The 25,217-nt window shown below is 38.5% G+C and overlaps 1 protein-coding gene across 2 annotated transcripts in view; it reads left to right on the top strand.

Moving 5' to 3' along the window:
- The first annotated feature begins 2,802 nt into the window (after positions 1 to 2,802).
- The window catches only part of ttc12 (tetratricopeptide repeat domain 12), a 37,024-nt gene continuing 14,609 nt past the window's right edge, over positions 2,803 to 25,217 (top strand). For both annotated transcript variants that reach the window (XM_072283911.1, XM_072283910.1), the window contains exons 1-13: positions 2,803 to 2,903; positions 3,955 to 4,154; positions 5,861 to 5,891; positions 6,348 to 6,425; positions 6,862 to 6,983; positions 9,419 to 9,478; positions 14,229 to 14,300; positions 15,403 to 15,463; positions 15,822 to 16,010; positions 18,379 to 18,448; positions 19,311 to 19,399; positions 20,528 to 20,696; positions 23,989 to 24,081. In XM_072283911.1, coding sequence (XP_072140012.1) covers positions 2,846 to 2,903; positions 3,955 to 4,154; positions 5,861 to 5,891; positions 6,348 to 6,425; positions 6,862 to 6,983; positions 9,419 to 9,478; positions 14,229 to 14,300; positions 15,403 to 15,463; positions 15,822 to 16,010; positions 18,379 to 18,448; positions 19,311 to 19,399; positions 20,528 to 20,696; positions 23,989 to 24,081 — 1,292 coding nt within the window. In that variant the 5' untranslated portion in view covers positions 2,803 to 2,845. The remainder of the gene's footprint in view (positions 2,904 to 3,954; positions 4,155 to 5,860; positions 5,892 to 6,347; positions 6,426 to 6,861; positions 6,984 to 9,418; positions 9,479 to 14,228; positions 14,301 to 15,402; positions 15,464 to 15,821; positions 16,011 to 18,378; positions 18,449 to 19,310; positions 19,400 to 20,527; positions 20,697 to 23,988; positions 24,082 to 25,217) is intronic.

The following is a 25,217-nucleotide window of genomic DNA, read 5'->3' as shown; positions in this document are numbered from 1 at the left end:
TCTCACTGATCTCGCTCCTGGCACTGATCTCTGCAAGCTGGACTGTTGTTCCTCCAAGGGGGAATGGGAATAGGAAGTAGAATTAAAAGGGGTGGCCACTGCGAAATCATGCCTGTTGTGGCGGACAGAGTGAAGGTGCTCAATTAAATCGTCCTCCAATCTGCATCAGGTTTCACTAATGTAGGGGAGGCCGCGTCAAGGGCATCAGACACAGCAGATGATCCAGATAAACTTGCAGGTGAAGTGTTGCCCGACCTGGAAGGACTGTTGCTCCAAACCATCATCGATGGCACTGTTACCAACCTCATCGATTCTGGAGATCTCCCATTCACTTCCGGCAAACTCATAGTTCCCTTATCCCACACTGCTCATTTGTATCTCCCACCCAAGATCCATAAAACTGACTGTTCAGGTAGGCCATTGTCTCTGCTTGTTCCTGTCCCACTGAACTCATGTCCACATATCTTGACTCCATTTTATCACCATTGGTTCAGTCCCTTTCCATCTACCTCCACGACACTTTACATGCTTTTAATCTCCTCACTAACTTTCAATTCCTTGGCCATGATCATCTCATTTTCATCATGGATGTCCAGTCCCGATACACTTCTAAATCTCATCAAGAAAGCCTAAAAGCTCTCCACTTTTTTCTTGACATCAGACCCAACCATCTCCCCCCCCCCCCCCCACTACCCTGCTCCATCTGGGGGAGCTGCTTCTCAAACTCAATGATTTCTCGTTCAGCCCCTCCCAATTTCTCCAGCTCAAGGTGTACCTATGGGCCCCCGCTATACCTGCCTTTCCATTGGCTATGTAGTCCATGTGCTAAGTCTTCTCTGGTATTGCTCTCCATGCTTTCTGCACTTCATTGACGACTGCATTGCTGCTGCTTCATGCACCCATGCTGAGCTCGTCAATTTCACCAACCTTGCCTCCAACTTCCACCCTGACCTTAAATTCACTTGGTCCATTTCTAACACTACCCTCCCCATTTTTGATCTCTCTGTCTCTATCTCTGGAGATAAACTATCTACCAACATCATTTATAAACCTGCTGATTCTCACGGCTATCTTGACTCTACCTCTTTCACCCTGTTCCCTGTAAAAAAAAAAGTGCCACTCCCTTTTCCAAGTTCCTTCATTTCTGCCACATCTGTACCCCGGATGAGACTTTCCTTTCCAGGACATCAGAGATGTCCTCCTCCTTCAAAGAATGGGGTTTCCCTTCCTCCACCATTGATGCTGCTCTCACCTGTATCTCCTCCATTTCCCAGATATCTACCGTCACTCCATATTTCTGATGTCTTAACAAGAGTACCTACTACTGTACCCCTTTAGCCTCTGTATCTGGCACGTCATTCTCTGAAACTTCCGCCCTCATCAACTGGACTCTGGCACCAAACACATCTTTACCTCCCGCCCTTTCTCTGCTTTCCACAGGGATTGTACCCACTGTCATTCCCCTGCCCATTCATCCCTCCCCACTAATCTCCCTCTGCAAGCGGAAAAAGTGGTATACCTGCCATTCACCTCCTCCCTTACCTCTATTCAGGGACCCAAACAGTCTTTCCAGGTGAGACAACACTTCACTTACAAATCTGTCGTGGTCATCTGCTGTATCGCGTGCTCCTCATGCGAAGGGACCCGATGTAGATGGGGGGACTGCTTTGTTCAGTACCTTTGCTCCATCAACAAAAAGTGGTATTTCTCATTGGCCAACCATTTGAATTCTGATTCCCATTCCTGTTCTGATTTGTTGGTCCATGGCATTCTGCATAGGTATGCTCCAATGAGACAGGGAAAGGATGGTAGGGTACAGGAACTGTGGTGTACAAAGGCTGTTGAAAATCTAGTCAAAGAGGAAAAGAAAAGCTTACGAAAGGCTAAAAAAAACTAGGTAATGATAGAGATTTAGAAGATTATAAGGCTAGCAGGAAGGAGTTTAAGAATGAAATTAGGAATGGGAAAGAAGTACGGAGACTCCTTACAGGATGGTGCCAGAATTGAACTCTGAACTCTGGAACAACCCAATCTGTAATAGCGTTGTGCTAACCACTATGCAACCGTGGTGCCCAGTAGGATAAACCTTTAACAAAATACTTTGAAATAAAAGCTTAATCCCTCAACTAATTAGACAGCACCTGTGGAGAAACAAAGAAAAAATATAACAAGGCTATTTATTTAACTTTTAGGGCTAAACCTGAAAAATTTTATTTTTTCATCAGTTCTGAAAGATTAACACTAGTTTGTTTCCTCACAGGTGCTGTCTAATCTGCTGAGGTTTTACAGCATTTAAGCTTTTATTTGAAAGTATTTTGTTGTTGTCCTTTTCTGCACCTCCTTCCCCCTGGTTGTAAATCTATTCAGCTCCATCTTGGGCACTAGCCTACAAAGTACCCAGGACATCTTTAGGGAGCGGTGTCTCAGAAAGGCAGCGTCCATTATTAAGGACCTCCAGCACCCAGGGCATGCCTTTTTCTCACTGTCACCATCAGGTAGGAGATACAGAAGCCTGAAGGCACACATTCAGTGATTCAGGAACAGCTTCTTCCCCTCTGCCATCCGATCCCTAAATGGACATTGATCCCATGAACACTACCTCACTTTTTAAAAAATTTTATTATTTTGCACTACTTATTTTAACGTAACTATTGAAATATTTATGAAAATATCTGGTTCATTGGGACTTGGGGACAGCAGGCACTTGGGGTACCCAGGAGTGATCGCGTGCCCGTTGCTTAGTGACTGCGTGCCCAATAGGCGCTGGAAGAACTCCGCGGTGCGTAACAGCGACACGGGCTATTGGCTGACTGCCTGAGGTAGTTTGGTAGCAGTGTTAGGAGACATGGCTGGAAAGGTGGACCCGGAGCTGGAGCGGTTTTTGCAGGAGGTGGATGAGATCAGTAAGTGAGATCTCCGAGTGGTAAACGATGGGCACAGGTTACACATTCCCAGTTATAAAGCCGCACAAGCGGCTAACATAACCTGAAGCATCGATTCCCCCCCCCCCCATTTTGTGAAGGGGTGGGTACATCAAATTCAATAGAATTTACATAGGGAAGCGTACTTTCATTCTAAATTTTGACAGGATAAATTCTGTAGTTTATATTAGGGAACATATATCTAATTATGGAGTTTAGATAAGGGGGTGCAGTTCTAATTTTAAGGAGTTTATAGAAGAAGCACACATTTAATTCTTTAAAGAGTTCATAAAGGGCAAAACTCATCTAATTTTACACACAAAATACTCTGCAGATGCTGGGGGTCAACGCAACACTCACAACGTTGACTGATCGTTTCCACTGCTGAGTTCCTTCACAACACGGTGGAAACGATGAATCGACGTTTCTGGAAAGATCTGGAGTTTCAGTTAAACGACCGGTAATTTGAAAGACAAAGGGGGCGGGGAAGCTCTGACGTCATAGCCCTGAAAACAATGGCGAGGCGGGCCGCGCGGAAGCTGGGGGAGGGGCAGAATGACACCTGGTTGATCGGTGCCGCGACGCCGTCCTCCCGCAACGTCAGTAAACTGGGCCCAGTCCAAAAAAATTATAACTAAGAAAGTGTACCAACATCTACTTTCTTAAGAGGTTATTTTGCAGTTTGGAGATTGTTTGGGTGTTTCAGCGCTCTGCAGTCTCTGAGGGAATTCTGGAAGACAGGCAGCGGCAGCGTGCGGAAACCTTGTGAAGAAAGCTGTGAGCCGATGTTCGATTCCGTTTTGCTGATTACAGCTTCTGTTGTTTGCCCATTATGCCACTCATGTATATGTCCTACACTGGTTTGTCCACCCAAAGTGCAACACCTCACACTTGTCTGCATTAAATTCCATCTTTCATTTTTCCAGCTGATCCAGATCCCACTGCAAGCTTTGAGAGCCTTCCTCGCTGTCACTACGTGGTACAACCAAGTTGCTTTAATACTCACTTTCTCTACTTGCTCCTTTACGTTTAGCGGATCTAGTTGAAGGAATTAGGTCTGATGATCCTGCAGTAAGAGATGAGGCTTTTCAGAAAGCAGATGAGAAGTTGGTGAAAGACTCTGAAGAATCTGACGTCCTAGAAGGGTGCGGAGTTAAGACGAACCGGACACTGATCAACAAAAACCCTCCCTCCAGTGCACCACCCGGATATTCCAACCTGCCAGAAAAATATGTGAGTCTTCAGTTAGTTTTGTCATTTGAAATATCATTAAATGCTTGTTTACTTGTGGCACAGTGCTTCAAAGAATATAAGTCCCTGATATTCAACTATTGGACGATATTACTGCTTGCCTCACTTTGAACATTATAGATATGAGATCAGTATCAGTGTAAAAATACAGTACATTTTGTGAAATTTAGGGCATAAGATGTCACAAATTGTTATCTTTATGGATACTGAACAACCTGTATTGTGTTTTGTTATTTTTGAATTTTGTAGCTCTTTGTTTTAAACTTAGGGACACTTGTGAAGAATTCATTATGCAGGACATTATGTAAGTCGAATGAGGTGACAGAGACAAAGTTAAAAATCTGATGTTAAGTTGGCAGTAAGCTTAGTCTTGAAATCTGATGCAAGTTGGATTAAGAAACACAAGTCTTGCAGTTTGGGAGGTGTTGGGAATCAGCCATGTTCATCTGTGTGAATCCTGGGGACAAAGAGTGTACACAACTACAGGTATGAGTGCACATCTGTATATATATAGATCCATGTACTGTATGTGTGTTAAGTCGATAAGACATAGGTGCAGATATAGGTCATTAGGCCCATTGAATCTGCTCCACCATTCCATCATGGTTGATTTATGATCCCTCTCAACCCCATGCTCCTGCCTTTTCCCCATAACCTTTAACACCCTGACTAATCAGGAACCTATCAACTTCTGCTTTAAATATACCCAATGACTTAGACTTCACAGCCATCTGTGACAATGAATTCCACAGATTCACCATCCTCTGGTTCAATGCATTTCCCCTCATCTCTGTTTTAAATGGATGTTCTTCTACTCTAAGGTTGTGCCCTCTGGTCCTAGACTCCCCCAATATAGGAAACATCCTTGCTATATCCACTCTATCTTGGCCTTTCATTATTTGATAGGTATCAATGAGATTCCCCCGTCCCTTTATTCTTCTAAAGTCCAGCAAGTACAGGCTCAAAGCCATCAAACACTGCTCATATGTAAACCCTTTCATTCCCGGAATTTTTCTTGTGAACCTCCTTTGGACCCTCTCCAATGCCAGCATATCTTTTCTTAGACAAGGTGGCCAAAACTACTCACAATACTCTAAATGTGGTCTGACCACATTAGGCCTTAGTCCATGTAACAAAGCCTGCTTTCCAGTCATCTTGGACATGAATATTGTTGGACAAAAACCTCAAACGACCCATATTGTGGAAGCTACCATGCAATACCCATCCCACATTCAAAGAATTTTCACACAGCCTCCTGGCCTATGAAAAAACAGGTCATATTTGACTTTGGGAGACTGTCTAATAAGGGAATATATGAAATAGTTTGAGGTTTCAGGTTGTTTTAGGGAAAGGTAAACTGGACAAATATTACATAACAGGAATTCTTAGTCATATTAAATCTAAAAATCGCCATAAGGACAGTAGTAATACCTGGGAACATTTTCAATGTTCTATTAAAACTAAGCAAGATATTATTTTAAACCAAGTGTCGTTATGCATTCCTGGATGTTGATTACAGCAATATCTTTGGTTCATTATGGTTGAATTGAAGCAAATGAGGGACTGGCTGCAGTGTAGTTTACCTAAATGGTGACTATGTTACTGGGTTTCAGTTATCTGGCATCACTTAATTATTCTACTGATCGTTGTCTATTCATGGCAGCTAACTTCAAAATTGTTTCTCGTAGGGAATGCAAGGAAATGAAGGAATGAGTCAAGGTAAGATTTATTTTTGTTAAATGTAATTTCTGACAAGTTTTTGTGTAGCTCCAAGGTGGCCTTTTATTATATGCAAATAAGCAGAGTGGTCTGTACTCTATAAAGAACTAGCAATTGCAGTAATGAACTAGTAATTTGCAATTGCAGTAATGTGTAGCATGCATTATACTGTTTCTATGTTGGCACCATGTGCCTTGCATATTGAAAATGTGGTAAATCAGCACTGAGGAAACTATACTTCATAACTATGGGCCAGCTATACCACAGCAGATACTATTTTCTGAGTTAGGCAATAGGGGCTTTATCGATTCCAGTGTAGTTGGCACTGTGCCCAAATAGAAAATGTTCATTCATTAATATTAATACTTCAATGTGTCATAAAATCTTGATGTAACCCAGTAAAAGGAAGCTTAAAGATTTTTTTTCATTGCTGAATATCTTTTTGTGGCATTTCAGAGAAATTCTTATCAATTCTTGAGAGGGACGCAGAGGAGAGAGGAGAAAGAAGAAAGGAAAGTGAAAAGCTAGCCAATGGTAAGCAATTTATCCATAAACCCTTGTAGGAGCCATTTATTCTGTGTTGTGCGTTTATTGTGTTTATTATGGTAACCAGCATTGGAAAAACGAAGGGAATAAGGTATGTATTCTTGCTTATTTCATGGCAGTTTGTGGCTGGGGACCAGAGGAAGTTGTATCTTTTGCTGACTGTTGAGATAACGCTCAACAATGCTCAATATTGTTTAATTTACATTTTGGTATGCTTCAAGATTGTATGTTTGCTAATTGTTAATAAAGGATTGAATAAAGGATTCGACTCAATGGAATAATTCTTTCATTGGAGCTGAGGGCAGTCATGCAAGTATAACAGAGAATGGATTCCAGAAGATAAGTCATAGCATAGATATATTTTTCCCTCTGTTTCCCCTTTCATCTTTTTTTATGTTTCTATTCTCACTGTAATCTTCTGCAGCATTAAAAGAGAAGGGGAATGCAGCATTCAAAAACGAGGACTACGTTACTGCTGTGCAATACTACACAGAAGGCCTGGAAAAACTTCGAGATTTTCAAGTCCTGTACACCAATCGAGCACAGGTGTGCATATCCATTTATCTATCTCCTTTCCCGATACCCCGGCCAGCTCCTCTCCAACATGCCGGCCGGTCCCTTCGACGACTCGGCTGGTTCTGCCGCCGACACCAGTCCAGCTGCTGTGATCAATGAGCAGCTCACTGATGGAGTAGCCCTGTAGAATACAAAGTTCTTGGAGTAGAATTGTCTTTGGATTGTAAAAAACAAATTTTACAAAGAAAAATGCACCTTTGGTTGGCCCCCATGAGGCCTCTGAGTTTGCATGTACTGCCATCTTACTGGAAGTTTCAGTTGGCCAGGATATATTCACGAAATAATTTCAAGGATCTTTACGATCAATCAAAATTGTCAAAAGAATAATTTATGGATAGAATTTATATTGTGCAGTACTGTATATTCTAGTATTGGAATATCTGCAGACAGTCCAGTAATTTAACAGTTAAGATTCCTAGTTCTGGCCTTGGCAACTGACTGAACCAAACAGACTAACGTGTACATATTGTGGTAGCTGTCAACCATAATAGAAGTGCTCCCTTAAAGTCAGAGTCATACAGTATGGAAATGAGGTCTACAGTCTATTTGGTCCATGCTAATCAAGATCCCCATTTGCCTGTGTTTAGCTCATATTCCTCTAAATGTTTCCTATCCATGTATCGATCAGAGTAACTTTTAATGTTGTCAATATTCCTCCTTCAACCATATCCTCTGGCAGTCATATACTGACTACTCTCTGGGTGAAAAAGTTGACCATTGGGTTCTGATTTAAATCATTCCCCTTGCACCTAAAATTCATGCTCATTAGTTCTTGATTCTCCAGCCTTGGGGGAAAAGGAAGTGTGCATTGGCTCTGTCTATGCACCACAAGATTTTATACACCTTTATAAACCCACCCTTTATTCTCCTACCTTCCAGTGAAAAATGTACCAATCTGCTCAAACTTGCTTCACAACTCAGTCCCTCAAGTCCTGGGAACATCCTGGTAAATCTTTCTACTCTTTCCAGCATAATGACATCCTTCCTATAGCAGAGTGTTCAAAACTGAATGCAATATTTCCGTTGTGGCCTCACCAGTTATCTTGTACAACTGCTATGTAAGATCCCTACTTCTATATAAATGCCCTGACTGATGAAGGCCAATGTGCCAAAAGTCTTCTTCAATTGCCACCTTTTTGACCTGTGATGCCACTTTAAGGAACCTTGTACCTGCATTCCATGGTCCCTTTAATCTACAACATCTTCTTGAAAGTTCTACCTTCACTTATCTTCCCAAGTTGCAACACCTCACACTTATCCAAATTCAGCTCCATTTGCTGTTCTTTAGATCACTTACCCAGTTGATCAAGATCCTTCTATAAATCCTAAAAAAACATGATCACTGTCAATGACATCACCTCTTTTAGTGTCATCTACAAAATTACTGACCGTGCCTTGTACATTCTCATCAGAATCATTGATACAGATGACAAATAGCAATCGGTCTGGCACCAAGTCCTGGGGATACACTAGTAGTCATGGGCCTCAATCTGAGAAACAACCTTCCATGTTCACCTTCAGCTTCCTATCATTCCTATCAGCTAACTCTCCCTGGATCCTACGCAACCTGTCAGGTGGAACCTTATCAGAGGTCTTACTGAAATCCAAAAGACTTATGTCTGCAATTCTGCCCTCATTGACCTTGTTTACTTCAAAAAAACAATCAAATTTGTGAGATATGATTTCCTATGCATAAAGCCATAGCGATTATTTGCAATCAACCCCAGTCTTTCCAAATGTATGGATGTCTTAACCATCATAATCCCCTCTATTAACTTAACACAAATATTAGACTTACTTGCCAATAATTCCCAGTGTTCCAAATACTTCCTTTTGCAGCTGGAATTTAGGGTCAAAGCATATTTTGCAGACAGAGTAGAGAACTAGATTAAAAAAAAATAGAAAATGTTAAAATGTCTAACAAAACTCAGGCTCAATAAACTAATTCAGGCAAAACATTAAAAAATTCAGCTTTTGTAAAGATAAAAGGTTGCAGCATGAATTACAAAGGTTAATGGTTTGAGGATTGTTTTCTCTACAGCATCACTGTTGATTGGAAATTGTGGAAGAATATATTATCCATTGTCATTAGTATGTAATGATTTTCTTCTAAAATAGCCTGAGGCGAGTGGTGGTACAGAATACAGATTATCTAGAAAGTAAGAGTGTTTACAAATGGAAAATAGAACCCACAGTGTCTTTGCTTTGTTTATTTTACTTCTCTATCAAAAAACGCACTATATAATTTGTTTCATTATCTGTTTTACTGGCTTTCCTGGTGATGTATTTCGGAGCTTTATTTATTTGAATGAAAATGTCTGTCTAGCTTCACTACTGTTGATTTGCCTAATTTCTGATTTTCTGTGGTACATTTGCGACTACCAGACGTGTTTTTCTATTTCCAGGCTTACAATAAACTAGGAAAATATGAAGAGGCAATCACTGATTGTAAATGGGCCTTAAAGGTGAGGATAATTACATTTAAGGTTATGAACATGACTCTGCATTTCTTAAGTCAAAATATTGGTCAGCTGAATCAATTTCAGCCACTTCCATATCTTTTTTTTCCCCCTGAAAAGAGACTGGTCTAAATGCAGGATCTTTTCTCTTTTAAGTCCTTTGAGTATGAAAGGTAACAATTAGAAATCCAAGAAACTGCTGATTCTTACATCTAAAGCAAAAAAACAACTGTTGGAGGAATTCAGTGGGTTAATCAGTAGGAATGTCAACATTTCAAATTAAGATCCTGTATGTGGACGGAGAGTGGAGAGGGAGGATAGCTGGTATTTAGAAGAGAGGGTAAGGGATGAGATCAGGGCTGGTGGGACCAAGAGGGCAGAGGGATCCAGATGGGAGAGTGGGGAAGTGTGGAATTGGGAGACAGACAGCTGGGTGATAGGTGGAAGCAGACAAGGAGTACAAAAGGCAAATGTAATCAGGTGCACAAGCTAACAGTGCTTGTATGTGATATAAAGAAAGTGATAATGGAAGCTATTGGAGGAGAAATGAAATGCTAGAAACCAGATGGGTGAGGGAATCCAGTGGGTCAAATGTGTGGATGGTAGGTGTGTGCATCTAGGTGGGGAAAGGGGAGCAAAGGAGTGATGGGCTGGAGGGAGTTACGGGAAGGGGAGGACTGAAGATGTTGCTCAGCCTTCTAAGTGCCTCCATCAGTTTGTGTTTTGCCTCTGCAGGCTCTTGTGTCTCAATTGCAAATGAAACATAGCATGCTGTAGGCATGAGCATAGAATGTGCATAGGAATGTGCTCTTCAGCTTACAATGTCTGTACTGAACATGACACTGAATTAAACTAAATCTCTTATACTTGTACTTGTTCTATATCCTTGCAGCATATTCTGTATTATCCTGCATATTCATGGTTATCTAACAGCTTTTTATCTACAACATTGTATCTGCCTTCTCTACTATCACTCACACTCTCTGCGTAAAAAAACATGTCTCGCAGATCTTGAAACTCTTCCCTCCTCTCACTTTAAATGCATGTCCTCTAGTACTTTTCTACCCTGGGAGAAAGATTGTGATGTTTACCCCATCCAGGCCTCTCATAATTTTTTAAACTTTCATCAGGTTTCCCCTCAGGCTAGTTTGTCTAACCTCTCCTCATAGCTTTAAGACAGGCAGCATCCTGGTAAATCTTATCTGCACTCTTAAAACTGCCACATCCTTCCTGTAATGGGGTGATCAGAGTTGCATACAATATTCCCAAGGATTTATACAGCTGCAAGATAACTTCCTTACACTTAAACTCAATGTTGTCTGTAAAGTAAAATAATACATTGGGCACATCCTTTCATAAAATGAAGGTACATTTTTGAGTTCCATGTCAAAAATTATTAAGGCAGGACACTCATTTCAAGATTTTAATATTATTTTGAAATTAAGTGCTAATAATTTGGAATGAGCTTATTAATGTTTTGTATATTTGTCTTCCAGTCAAGATGGCGCCAAGCTGTGGTTTCCATCGAGGTTGTGGTTCAGACTTAGTTTTTTTTTAGGCTTGTAGGAATGGTTTTGACAGAGAGTGGTTAAGGTCAGATTAGGGTTTAGGGGTAGGAATATGGGGGAATTCAAGGTCAAGTTGAGGCCTCTGCTTCACGTTCAAAGGCCAGCAATGTGGACTTGTAATGAAGGACATCCATGGATGGATATTGGACTGGCAACCGCTGTGGAAGAAGACCAGTGAGGATGCAGGCTGGTATCTTCCCAGGTCAGCGAGTCCTCCCAGGTTGGTGGGTACTGGGATCAGAGGTCCATGTGTGCAGGGGGCACAAGGGCCAGTGACCCTCCAAGTATGCGAGTTGGCAAATACGGAGTTCAAGGTCTGGTGTTCAGGGTCCCACCATCAGCAAATCCTGGGGTTGATACCAAAGATCAAACCCTGAAAGTCTGGAGGTTGAGGTCTGATGTTCAAAGCCCTGGGTCTAAGAGTCCACTGGAGGCCCAGAGGTGGCCTGTCCAGGAGTTGGAGGCCTGTTTGCATTTATCTGTGTGAGTGGATGGGTGGGAGGGTGGGAGGGTGGAAGGGGGTTGTTCTGCTTTTGTTGTTTTGTTGCTGCTGTTGCTTGTATTGTTCTGTTGAACGTTGTGGGCGTGCTATGCTGGCACCAGAACGTGGGGCAACACCTACAGGGCTGCCCCAACACATTATCAGGTGTTGGTTGTTACACAAACAATGTATTTCACTGTATGTTTTGATGTACATGTAATGAATAAATGAATCTGAATTTGAATATCAAGAGTAAAAGGTTACATAATAACGTTCACTGTGTATCAGAAATATCTTGATGTGGCTTCTGCACAATAATTACTACAAATTGTAATTGCTGATGTTTAACTAAATGAGGTACTCATATTTCACAGAGTCCGACAAGTATTCAAGATGAACAATCACTACATCTGTTTTTGCATTGTGTTGTTTGAGGGTGGAATGCTGAAATCATACTTAAGTATCTAGAAATCAGATCATGTCTAGACATTAGCCTTTGATTTAGGTGCCATTTATATGGAATTAGGTTTTACCTGGAGTTGCTCACACTCACAAATTTCTAGGCAGCATCATGCCAATTGAGAAGTTGGATTGGCCACTTCCATACTTACGATCTTTATCCAGTAACTCATGTAGCACCTTTTTCCACCTGCACTGACAAAGAAAATTGGTGCTCAGTGTTCTAATCCGCTACTCTGTTGGCATCGGCAGAGTTGCAAGGCCAATTTCAGACTGATTGCAGGCTGCTGAGACACCTGCCAAAGGTCACGTGTGCCTCAAATAACGGAGTATAACAAGGTTTACAGTATGTGCTGATGTAGTTATTCTACAGGTTCCTCAGTGTGACACTGTTGGCAGTACTCCATTACTGGAGGCTTCATAATGGCCTTAGTTGTCAGGTTGGATTAGGACACTTGGGTCAGGAAGTATAGATATGCCCATTAGCAGAGAACCTATTCCTACAGTCCTCAGAGATACTGCATCCTGTCTAGAGCACTCTGATTAATGAACAATGCGTTTTCAAGCTTGTGTTTTCAAAGTCTGGCGTCATTGAGAAATGGGTACTGTACTGTTATACTTTTGCCTGAACTCTCTATGAAAGTTAAAGATACATTAATTCACGACTTCTTTACAATAACATTTTTTTGCAAGCAGCCACATCAGCAGAGAAATAATTCGTCTACTTTGGTTTTAGTTAGGGACAGGTGACACCTGGGTCATGAGGAACGCAGCTGCCTATATTGCTGCTGTCCTATGAATGCTGACAGGCTTGACTATAGTCCAGACTATCTGTATTCATAGGAAAGCAACAGTATGGTAGAAATCATCTCTCATCCCTCAGTGTGAAGATCACTGTATTATAAGAAAGCTACTCACTAATGAATGCCTTATTTCCAGCAATTACGCATGAATCTTCCATCTGGAGGAAGATCACACTGCTAGATGTTTTCCATGAGGAATGGATCCAGGAAGACAAAGGTCACTTTCTCTTCTTCGGATGTGAATACTCCAACATGGCAGCTGAATGTAAATGCAATGTTAGCTATAGAAATACCAGAATAAGAATGGGAAATAATGAACTCCTGAAGTACATCCCTTTAGATTCTCAGTCTTCATAATCATATGCAACATTTTAACAGCCTAGCAAATATCAAGAGCTCAAAGAAACCTATACCTTGAGAACCATGAGATGTATCCTAAAGAGCGCAGGATCAAGAAGGTATAGAGACTGAAGTGTTATTGCAAAGATTTCAGCAGCCATAGCCTCAACAATTATTAGAATGGAGATGCATTGTTGCCGTGAACTATGATATACCCTCTGATAAAGAGGTACTTCCAGGGAATGAGAAAAATCATATTTCCTAATGCAAGCTAAGTGACTCACTCTACACTCCATTTGTTTACCATTTATTACGTGAAGAATCGTAAAAGACACCCAAAAATTAATTGAATGTTGTTTTGCAAGTTTAGATGCACTGATTGCTACATATGAATTCCTTTTCTCTTGCCTTGTGTAGCTAGTTAGCAACGTTTTCTGACAGGTAGCACCTTTAAGAACTCGTATCTTAGCATGTAATGTACTTTTCATGATGATCTTCACTCTGCACATAAAACATTGGTGTGAAGGTCATGGTATATTTTGTGAGGATATGGATTTTTTTTTTAGTACTGCTCTGATTTGCAGAGATTGTCACTTGGGGGAGCCTACCGTTCTCATATTGACCATGGCAGGTCTTCTGTTCCTTCCTATCACACAGGTTCTTCTTTGTATGTATTTCATTGACCCTTCGAATATATGGTTTATGATTCTGTTTCAGTAATTGCATCTAACTGCTGTTTCATTGCTTTTATTTAATGTATTTTGCAAGGGAACCAGTTTGGGTATTAATGCTAAGTTGAACAGAAAAAATGTGCAATGCAATTTCTAAGCAAGGCAAGGAAGAATTATTTTTTTTTCTATTTTACTGTGAACTTTAATGTTTGCTACTATTCTGACAAGTGAATGGGACCTAATTTGATTGAACCACTGATGGTGCAGCGCACCCTTTATGCTGTACTAGATATCAGTCTAATATTTGTACTTGGATCCTAAAATTTGCTGCAACCTACAATTTATTGGATAACTAGCAATCACGCATGTTTATGTAGAGTACAGTTACGTTAGTTTTGGTCATTTAATTTGCTACTCTTTATTTTATGATTTCAGTGCAATGAAAATTGTGTAAAAGCTTATGTTCATATGGCAAAAGCCAACGTAGGTTTAAAGAAGTATGAGAAGGTAAGATTTCTTTTAGATATTTAATCTGACGGGTCTGGTTTCAAAAGCTGATTGCTTTAAATTGCTGAAATGTCATATATTAGAGTTGGCTGAATAAGTTCTTGAACTAATTAAATGTAAATCATTGCAGATAATGCTAATAATTTGCTATTGCTCTTCCCATTTTCTTCACTTGGTCATGTAGGGTTTGGGTTTGGATAGATTAAAGCTAGTTAGCCATTCGTATTCATTTCCACTTTTGAGTTCCTATGAAATCATCATACTTTGCAGAAGTTTAAATCCTGAATCAAAGAGGTAAAACACAAGAGATTCTGCAGATGCTGGAAATCTTGAGCAATACATAAAATGCTGGAGGAACGCAGCAGGTGTGGTGGTATCTATAGAGGGGAATAAACAGTGGATATTTTGGGCCGAGATCTGATACGTTGGCCGTTTATTCCCTTCCCTAGATGCTGCCTGACTTGCTGAGTTGCCCCAGCATTTTATGTCTGTTGCTCAAAGGGATAGAAGTTAGTTTCTAAGCTGAGTTATAAATGAAATCGGGCTTGTAGGGCAAATAAAGTTTTAATTTAAACTACAGATTATTAAAATTTTGTAAAGATTCCAGACGTGATTGAAGTTTCATCCAAGCTTTTAGTGAATGTCTTTATCTTTTTACATCATAGCGTGAGTGACCTTTAATGTCACAACTTTAAAAAAAATGACAGGGAAGGATTTGTGATTGAGGAGCAACCGAATTCAAATGCAAGCAGTGTTTATGTAACAACAGATAGACTTTGCAGTACTTAAAGTGTAACTTCATCTTAATAGCAGAATAGTATATTGTCTACAACACGATATATTATTTCTGCTGTTATAAAACAGAATATTATTTTGCATGAGAAGTACCTGTTTGATTTGCTAATTTTCATACGTGTAAAAAGATGTTTTCAGGGTCATGTGTGATTTTTGAGGTTCGGACAACTGCATTATCCTTGCTATTTTAGTTGCTGATTCTCAGTAAGCTCTTCCACTGGAGTGATCAATGAAGTCATCAGGATAATTAAGTCTGTTTTGCTGAAGTGGGAAAACCTCTGAGCCAAATGTTTATGTTCTCTACCAGGCTCGAAAGTATTATCAGAAGATAATCACGATCGATCCAAACCTAGAAAAGATGGTTAAAGGTAGGAGAAATATTGGGTTTAAGAAGCACCAAACAATCCAATGTAAAGAATTATACACATGTGCTTACTTGTGTTCTAATTAACCTGTTCTTATTTAAATTCTGCTTTTGAGTTTCCAGTTAGGGTTTTCCCATGAGTATGTTTATGACTCCTAATACCTGAAGTACTGAATACAATTTTATTCCACTTAGTTAAAATAGAAATTGGGCCTGGCATTTTTTTAGTCTTTCTAAGCTGATGTTGCAATGTGGGAAATGACAGACACAACTATCATTGTGGTTATAATAAGATTCTAATAATGTTTATAATTTATTATACTTTTGTTCTTAATGCTGACAAATATGTAATTTATATTTAGAATATATAACTTTACTGGAACTAGACCAAAAAAAGGAACAGCAAGAGAAAAGAGTCATGGAAGTACTTGAACTGGGGAATGTGACTACAAAAGCTGGCCGTGAAGCACTAAAGAAATTATCCAGTCCCAATAAGATCCCCTTTTTCTATCTTGGTGGTCTGAGGTTTCTGACTGAACTTATGAAGGAGTGTAAGTAGATTTAACAAAAGCAGTGCTTTTAATCAGAGCTATCAAGAGGTATGAATTTTCGAGATGATACTTTATCACAGTTGTGCTAGTGTTAGATCCAATGGTATATCTGTGCGTCTAAGTTGAAATAGAAATTTGTTTAAGCAGAAATGCCTAATATACATAACAGACTTAACAGAACTGGACCCTCATGTGTTAAAAAAAGTTTGGGTTCTAATCTCTCATTGTGCTAATAGGAATACTAGAATCAGCATCTGCTGAACGAGATGCCAAGCTATTCAATTTATGAATAGTTAAAATGACCAGAACTTTATTGTATTATGCAGAGGCATACAGAAAAGTAGGAATAAGCTTTTTGGCCCTTTGACTCTACTCCATAATGATTCCATCTCATTAATGTATTCCCACATTTTCCACACTCTTAGATGCCTTATATGTCCAAAAATATTTCCCTCTTAAGCATATGCAGTGGCTTGGCTTCCAAACACCTTTTTGATAGTGGACTCTATAGAGTCGCTATTCTTATAGGCTGGGCATTGGATTGGAGAAGAATATTTGCATCTGTTTTTTTGTGTATATCTAGCATATCAGATACAGTTTTAGGAATGTTGATATTTATGATCTTTTCTTATGAAGCCCTTTCCTACTAATCCAGGAAATTACACTGGGTAATCACTTCTTCCCATAGTCCATATTAACACTAATGAATCAGAATCAGGTTTAATATCATTGACATATGTTGTGAAATGTGTTGTTTTGCAGCAGCAGTGCAGTGCAATTCATAAAATATTATAAATTCCAATAAGAAATATATTTAAAGTATAAAATGAAATAAGTACTGCAAAAATAGTGAGGTAGTGTTCGTGGGTTGGTTTGTTGTCCATTCAGAAATCTGATGGCCAAGGGAAGAAACTGTTCCTAAAATGTTGAGTGTGTATCTGCAGGCTCCTGTACCTCCTCTGTGATGGTAGTAATAAGAGAGCATGTCCTGGGTGATGGGGGTCCTTAATGATGGATGCTGCCTTTTTGAGGCATCGCCTTTTGAAGGTGTCCTCAATTTTGGGAAGGCTAGTGTCCGTGATGAAGCTGGATGAGTTTACAACTTCCTGCAGCTTTTTCCGATCCTGTGCAGTAACCCCTCCATATCGGAAAGTGATGCAGTTAGAATGCTCTCCATGGTATATCTGTAAAAATTCACAAGAAATGCAAAATTCACAGGAAATTGTATATCTGATGACATCAACAGCATGCATGGCATCCCCTAAACACTGAGAAAATAGATCAAAAGGTCATGACAAATGACCTTCAATATCAACACTCAGTTCAACAAGCCATATCACATTTGAGAGTAATCAGACTTGAATGATGTAAATTGTCTGCAGGGACATGTGATAAAAAGCATCCACTACAATTTGCATATATCTGAAAACTTCTTGGTGTCAGTCTTTTATGTATATTGAGGCTTCTTTGAACTGATAACAACAGTTCATTGTTGTCTTGGTCTTGGCCCAGGTGCTACTGCTGACCAAGGGAATTTGGCATCGCCTGCAGCTATAGGGTCATTAATGTTGGGACTCTTAGGAGTTCTACTCAAGTGAGATTATCAATTGATGTAAAAATCAAAAAATGCTGGGGGAAAAAGAACTCAGCAAGACAGGCAGCATCTGCTGAAAATGAGACACTTAATGTTCCAGGTATGAGACCTTTCATTAGAACAGAGAAAGAGAGATTTTAGTTTAAGTTGCAGAGAAGATTCTCTGCTCGGGTGAAATTATATGGCTGTTAAAAGGCTGCTCATGTAATGTGTTACTAATGTTGTGAAGTTTGTGTAATGTTATTTATGAACAAAGAATTTGTCTCTGTCTCCATTGCATATGCTCAGATGTTGACAATTCACACGGAGGCCTCTGAAATGTCACTCCTCTTTATCCGTGGCTTTCTCTTTCCATGGATGCTGCCTGACCTGTGAAGTTTTTACAGCATTTTATGTTTTTATTTCAGATTTCCAGCATTTTCAGTTTTATTTTAAATTTTAATAACAGTTTAATTTAGTGGATTAACAACACCCTCACTACTGAATCTGAAGATTGAGGTTTTAAGTCACCTGGGACTTTGTATCTTCCTGAAACTATTCAGAATCTTTGTTTTTTTGTCAGCCTGATTGAACTAGTTTGCTTGTCTCATTGTTTCTGGTGGTTATAAATTTGAAACATTAATTCAACTTTCATTTATGAGCATTGATATATCTATATGGTATTTCTATATGGGATTTCTTTATCGATTTGTTCTGTTATCATCTGTAGTAAAAGCTGATAAGCTGAATATATTTACAAACTTCAACATAATTGACATTTGCCTATTGTTGCAGGTACTGAGCAGACATTATTTAGAATAAATGGTGGATTCAGCGTTATCAATGACAATGTGATTCTAAGAAGGTAAGATTGTTTGTTTCAGATGATACCGATTTTGACACCAGCTGAAGGTTTGGAAAACAAGGATAACATACTGATGTATTGAAATGGTTTTTGTATCCATTAACCTTTATGGCAGATACTTGAGTAGACACAATAATTCCTGGACAAGCTGGTGTTTCATCCAGGAGTAAATAAATGACAGCTCAAATATACCTGGGTAGTAGTCTGTATCTTGAGTTGCACTGGCAGAAAGCAAAATAAGTATTTATTTGACACAGGGTCACATTCTGCCAGATTTTATAGGCTATCTTGAGAGGTATCTATATGCTTCACAGCAGCCACAGTATAATTGCTACAGGAACAAGAACTTTCCATCTCCAGCAGTCATTGCATCAGGGATACGTACACATTAGATTCGGTTTCCACTAGTGGATGAACTAACTGTAAACTACCTAACATGGACAAAAAATATTTCATTACCTGTATGTACTTTACAAGTAAATGCTCATTGACTATCTACAAAAGTTTATTTATAATGTACAAACCTGTTGATATAGATTTCATAAATACAAGAGGTTTTGCAGATGCAGGAAATCTGGAGCAATGCACACAAAATGATGGAAAGCTCAGCAGATCAGGCAGCATTTTTGGAGTGGAATAAACAGTCACTATTTTGAGCTGAGACCTTTCATCAGGACTGTTAATATATATTTCAAACATCTATTTCTTTAATTAAAACAGTACATTGTTGGATTCTTTATGGAACTATTCTTTTCCTTTTGGAAAATGTTTGGATAACCACTCTTTTTACAAAGGTGTTTTAATAGTTTGTATAATTTTGCAAGAACCAACAATAATTTATTGACGGGCATGTCTTTAACAGGAGTCTTGTCAGGTCACAGAAGGAACCATGTGAGGTGGAACTTTGTGTCTCTGTCCTTGTGCTATGGAAGGCCGTCTGTCATGAAAACGGTAGATAGATGTATTCTACTTTTTGGTCATTCTTTTATTACTGTTCATTTTAGTTCTTTAATTTGTCTAGTGCGCATGGCAGAGAAGAGAAAATGAAGAAAAACTTTTTCAGTTGCAACTATTGGGTAATGTTCTGTGGATGGGCAACCAATTAGTATGAATAAAGTAGGGCTAGAGGATTAAATTAAAAAGTAGAAATAAATTTAAACCTAATGAATCAGATAAATAGGTTTGTGGACAATGCTTTAAACTAATTAGTATGGGGAGGGGCTAGTACTCTAGTGAGAAAATGTTTAAAATATCAAAAAGAAATGAGGATTGTGGGGGAGGGAGGGATAAGACATTGAAAGTAGTAGAAAATATAAGCAGAAGTGGAATCTGCAGTAAGAATTGCAAATAAAAATTCAAAGCTTAAGACTTTGAATACATATTAGCATTTGTAATAAGTAGATGATTTGTGAAGTTGACGGCACAAATAGTAATAAGGAGTATAATCTAATAGTTCTTTTGGTGACATGGTTGCAGAATATCCAGGACCATGTGCTCAGTGTTGTGGGTTGTACTATATTCTAAAAGGATTAGCAGGTGGGATAATGTTGTTTATCAAGGAAGATTCAGAACATTGAGGCTATGATGTCCAATATTAACCTGAAATGGTAATTCTGTTTTTCTGTCCACGGGTACTGCCTTATCTGCTTGAATATCTTTAGCGTTTTCCATTTTATTTCACATTGTGATTATTTGCAGGTTTTGTTTTGCTTTTCATTTCCTTCCCTTGGAAGCTGCTAAATATTTGGAATGATTTGCTTGATGATGATATAGAAATTAATGTATTTAGCAAGTAATTGGATACATGACCAGCTGAGTTACGATATGAAATAAATGTTAATAACGTTTCAATTCCTTTGTTGGTTTCATATTATGTAATAAACAGCATATTTAAATTGCAGGCCTCTCTGAGGACAAGGTATGATTAGAAATTGATTATTCCAGTAAACAGTGTATGAAAATAAAACCTAGTGCCAATCCTTTATGCAAAAAGAGATCTCAAGTAATTCATCTCAAGAATTTTTATTTGGATCAATAAAATGTCTAATTTGTTTCTTTCTCTAAACTTTCTGTTTATAGAGGAAAATCAGCGAACTCTTATCACTTCTTCTGATACAAGTGAACTAGTACTGAATCTGTTGTCATGCAAGGAGAGTGAGATCTATAAGGAGTGTCTAGCTCTACTGTCTACTTTCCTTTCGACAGAATATGGCAGAGATCTTCTGCTACGTAATCTCAATTTAACCAGGTAATCTCTCTATCACATATGTAAATAGGAGTCTTACTTTGTGCTAACATTTGAAATAGAGTTTGAAATATCTATATGTAAGCCCAGTTCAGATAAAGTTTAGTGAGAAAACATTCCACTAGAAATAATCAGAAAAAAATATTGTTTACATAAACATCTACTGTATGGCAAAGCAGATTGATTGGTGTTTTCATTTGTCCTCGAGTCTTCAGAGCATCACAATTAAAGTATTGTGTTGATAAAGTTAGCTGAGCTGCTTTCATTCTGATTGAAGATTTTTATGGAATTTATTGATATTCTTTTTACTACTACTGAAAAGAAATATTAATTTAGCATGCCTTTGCAGCAGATATCAAGAATGTTGGGTGTGGGGATGTGGCTATAGCTCATTAATTTGCCAGATGCTCTTATGGAATAATTTTGTTGTTTTAGAGGGGGTAGAAAGCACAGAAGATAATTTGCCCCATCAACTTCATATTTACTCTGGAATAACAAATCCGCTGTCATAGTTGTCTTTCCTGTCAAGGCACCTTTTCAGCTTTTAAATGCTGCAATTAAATTTTCCCTGGTATCCAGTACTGCACTGCGATCTGACCAGTGTTTTAAAAAGATTCATTAGGATTTCCCTGGGACTTTATTCCCATTGTCAAGCTCATGGATCTTTATGTTTTTCTTAACTATGTACAGTCACTTCTATGAGCAATAAGTAACATTTTAAAATTGCCTGTAGATCCTGAGATCTTCATCTTCTTGTACATTTTATTTAGAATCAGGTCCTCTTGTTGATACTTTACTCATTTCCCTTGCAAAATGGAAATCTTAACATTTCTTTAAATCTGCCATCTAATTATCTATCCTACCTTTGCCATCTCATATCGATGTCAACTGCTGCCTTCCTCACGGTTCATGTTTAGTGTCATTGGTAACTTTGGAAATTATGCCCTGTCTATTAAGAAAGGCAATAGTTATGCATCAACTCCTCTAAGATCTCCACTGTGTCGTGCCTTTCAGGCCAAGAATATTCTCCATTCATGAGTATTCTTAATTCCTATTAATTAACCAATTTTATATCCTTGTCGCTATAGTCTTTTATTCTATGGCCTTTAATCCTGATGACATGCCTAGCATTTGGCACTTTATCAGAACTATTTTGGAAGTTTATATGTACAACACCAATTGCATTTTCTTCATTGATTCTGCATAATACACCATCAAATTACTCTATTATCAGTTAGATGTGATTTGTCTTTAGTATGCCTATGTATACTTTCTAATCCACAGTTAATTCTCAAGTAACTGCTAATTCTGCCCTTCATTATTAACTTAGAATTTTTCCTACCACCAAGGTTAGACTGATTGGCCTAAAGTACTGGGTTTATTTCCACAGCCTGTTTTGAACAAGGTTATAATATTTTCATTTTTCCAGTTCTCTGCTACCATCTCTGAATATGTTAAAAAGATGGTGGCCACTCCTTTTGCTTTTTCCTCCTTTAATTATCTCAGAAACCCATGATGAATCCCACCTGGACCAGGTGATTGAATAACATTAACCGCAAGTGGCCTCATTAGTCCATCTACTATTTTTTATCTGGCGCTAAGCTCAGTTACATTTATTGAGACTCCAACAACAATATGTCCTTAGTGAAGGCTGATGTAAAGTACTTACTTTGTATATCTGTCTTCATAAGCACTTTTCCTCTTTGATCTCTATTTGGCAGCATCTCTCGTCTTATGATTCTCTTTCTGATCACACACCTAAGTAATATGTTTTTGGGTTTCATTTTGTATTTCCTATCAATCTTTGTATATGCACTCTTCTTGCTTCCCTCATTTTTTAAAATACCTTCAGTATTTTGTAATCAACCAGTTTTTTTTATGTGTATTAACAACCTGGCATCTGCCTTATGCCTTTATGTTTCTGCTCCATTTTATTCTCCATCTTTTTAGTCAGCCAGGGAATTGTATGTCTTTATTCCCCTAATCTTCTCCCTCGAGGGAATATACTTCATCTCTAGCTGAAACAGTATATCCTAGGTGCTTCCCTTTATTCAATTTTAATTTTTTCTGCAAGGCTTTGTTTCTGGGACAAACTCGTTTTCATTGAAATTTAGTTCTTCTCCAATTGACATTTTTTTTTAATCTTAGAGAGGTTCACATATCTTTCCATTGCTGTTTTAAACTTCATGATATGATCACTATTTTCTGAATGTTGATCCATTAATATTTGTTTCAATTAGTATGTTTTATTTCAAAGAGCCAAGTCCAGCCATCCCCATTTAATGGGAAATGTACTGGTCGCAACATCTTGAACACATTTTCCCTTTTGGTGTTTGCTGTGTTGATCCCCCATTACCATTGCTCTAGAATTTCTGCACATTTCTGCAATTTTTCTATAAATCTTCACAATATACTGCTCACTAGGTGATAACCTATAGTATAATCCTAATCAGATAATAGGACATTTATTGTTTCTTAACTCTAAAGAGATTGATTCTGTCTTCAATTTTGTTTTTCAGGAAATCACTTTTCAGCACTACAGTATTCCCCTTAATTAATTCAGCCAGTCCACTTTCCTTTCCCATGTTTCCTAAATGCATTGAATGCAATGATATTTAGAGCCTGTTTAACCCCTTTTCTTTAAAGTCAGTTTTCTCTTATTGCTAAAGCATCATACTTCCATGTGATTCATTGCACCTGCATTTTACTAACCTTAATACAATTCCTTGCTTACATACATGTATTGGAGGTGTGGGACAAGTTGAGAGTTTTGTATGTATTCTAGTGACACATGGATTGCAAGTAAGTGTGGTTAGGTAATTAAAGTAGGATGTACTGTACTGTTTTGTATTTTCAGAACCAAGCTAGGACCTGCTCAGGGAGAAGGCCTTTAAATCATGCTGCTCCAGAGAAAGCAATGCTATCAAAATCTTGCTACTCCAAGACTACCAAACAACAGGGGTGCAGTAACTAAGTTAAAAAAAATCACAAGAATAGAATAATTATGTTGATATCTAATCTGGAAATGAGTTTGGTAGTGCAAGTACAATTTGTGATCAGATATACCTGATCAAATTTCTGGAGTGACATGATATGGCAGAGAAATTACACTAATCAGATTCCACTTAGAACAAATGTCGACTTCCCTATTCTGCACATCTGAATTCTTTGGCCACAGTGTTATTAATTATGCTTCTATCAGTTACAAGTGAGGTGACAGCAACTTCCTTGTTTTTGAAGCGCATAAGGTTTCTGAGTTGTTTCTTGAAAATTAACATGGCTTCTTTTTGTACAGATTTATGAAGATTCTGATAGGATTCACTAATTACTCTGATGAAGCCAGTGATAGTGCCATGAAAATGCTCACCGACCTAATTCCAGAGAAAAAGTAATCTATTTTATCACTTAAAGCTTTATGTGATGTATTCCAAGCTTTGTATTTGCACTATTTAGTATTACCATGCTGTTATAAATTAGATCAAAGGGGGATACCATTCGTCTTCCATCAGCTACCTAGTGTTTAACAATGTCTATCAGCAGAATGTTCATCCTTTGTCTCAAGTTGAACATGAGGCTTGTCATCTCCAAGCACCATGAAAAATCCACTACTAACATTAAATGATACAGAATGAAAATTAGCTCTTCAGCCCAATGGATCAGTGCATCTAATTACTACATACAAGCATCCTCCCACCAGACTTAATTTAATATTACTAGCATATCCCATTTTCTTCTTCCTTCACTTAGATATTTAATCTTCCACGCTATTTGCTACAACCACTTCAACCAGTAAAAAAAAAGCTTCTTCCAAGTTCTTTAGTAGATTTATTATTATTTTCTTTAGTCCTTGGTTTGTACTCCCTACTTGCAGAAATAGCTTCACAGCAATTTACCTTATTAAATGCTTTCAAAATCTTATTTTTTTTTATCAAGTCCCTTCTCATTTTATTGAGAGAAAAGGCCAAACGTGGTCAATTCATTTGCAATCATTATAATTTTTCAGACCTGTATTGTACTGCAATCTATTTTAGACTTTCTTATCTCTATATTCTATTTATTAATATGGAGTTTTGAACTGTGCAGATATTCCGTATCATCGACTTCAATGGCAAAGCTGGCTGACAATCTTTCAATTATTACAGACAAAATGCTGGAGGAACTCAGCAGGTCTGGCAGTATTTATGGAGAGGAATGAAAATTGGCATTTTGAGCCAAGACCCTTCATCAGGACTGGAAAGGAAGGGGGCAGAAGCTGGAATTTAAAAAAAAAAATGGGGGCTGGGAGAGGAACATGAGCTAGCAGGTGATAGGTGAGACTGGGTGAGGGGGAAGGTAGGTGGGGGATGAAGGGAATGATGTGAAAAGCTAGGAAGTGATAGGTAGAAGAAATAAAGGGTGGAAGAAGGAATCTGATACGAAAGGATACTAGACCATGGAATAAATGGAAGGAGGTGGGAAACTAGAGGGAGGTGATAGGCAGATCATGAGGGAATTTCAATTCCATTTCCCCTTCCCACATTGACA

This window comes from Mobula birostris, chromosome 20, assembly GCF_030028105.1.
Source record: "Mobula birostris isolate sMobBir1 chromosome 20, sMobBir1.hap1, whole genome shotgun sequence".
Classification (NCBI taxonomy): domain Eukaryota; kingdom Metazoa; phylum Chordata; class Chondrichthyes; order Myliobatiformes; family Myliobatidae; genus Mobula; species Mobula birostris.
This window is presented reverse-complemented; position numbering and strand designations above follow the sequence as displayed.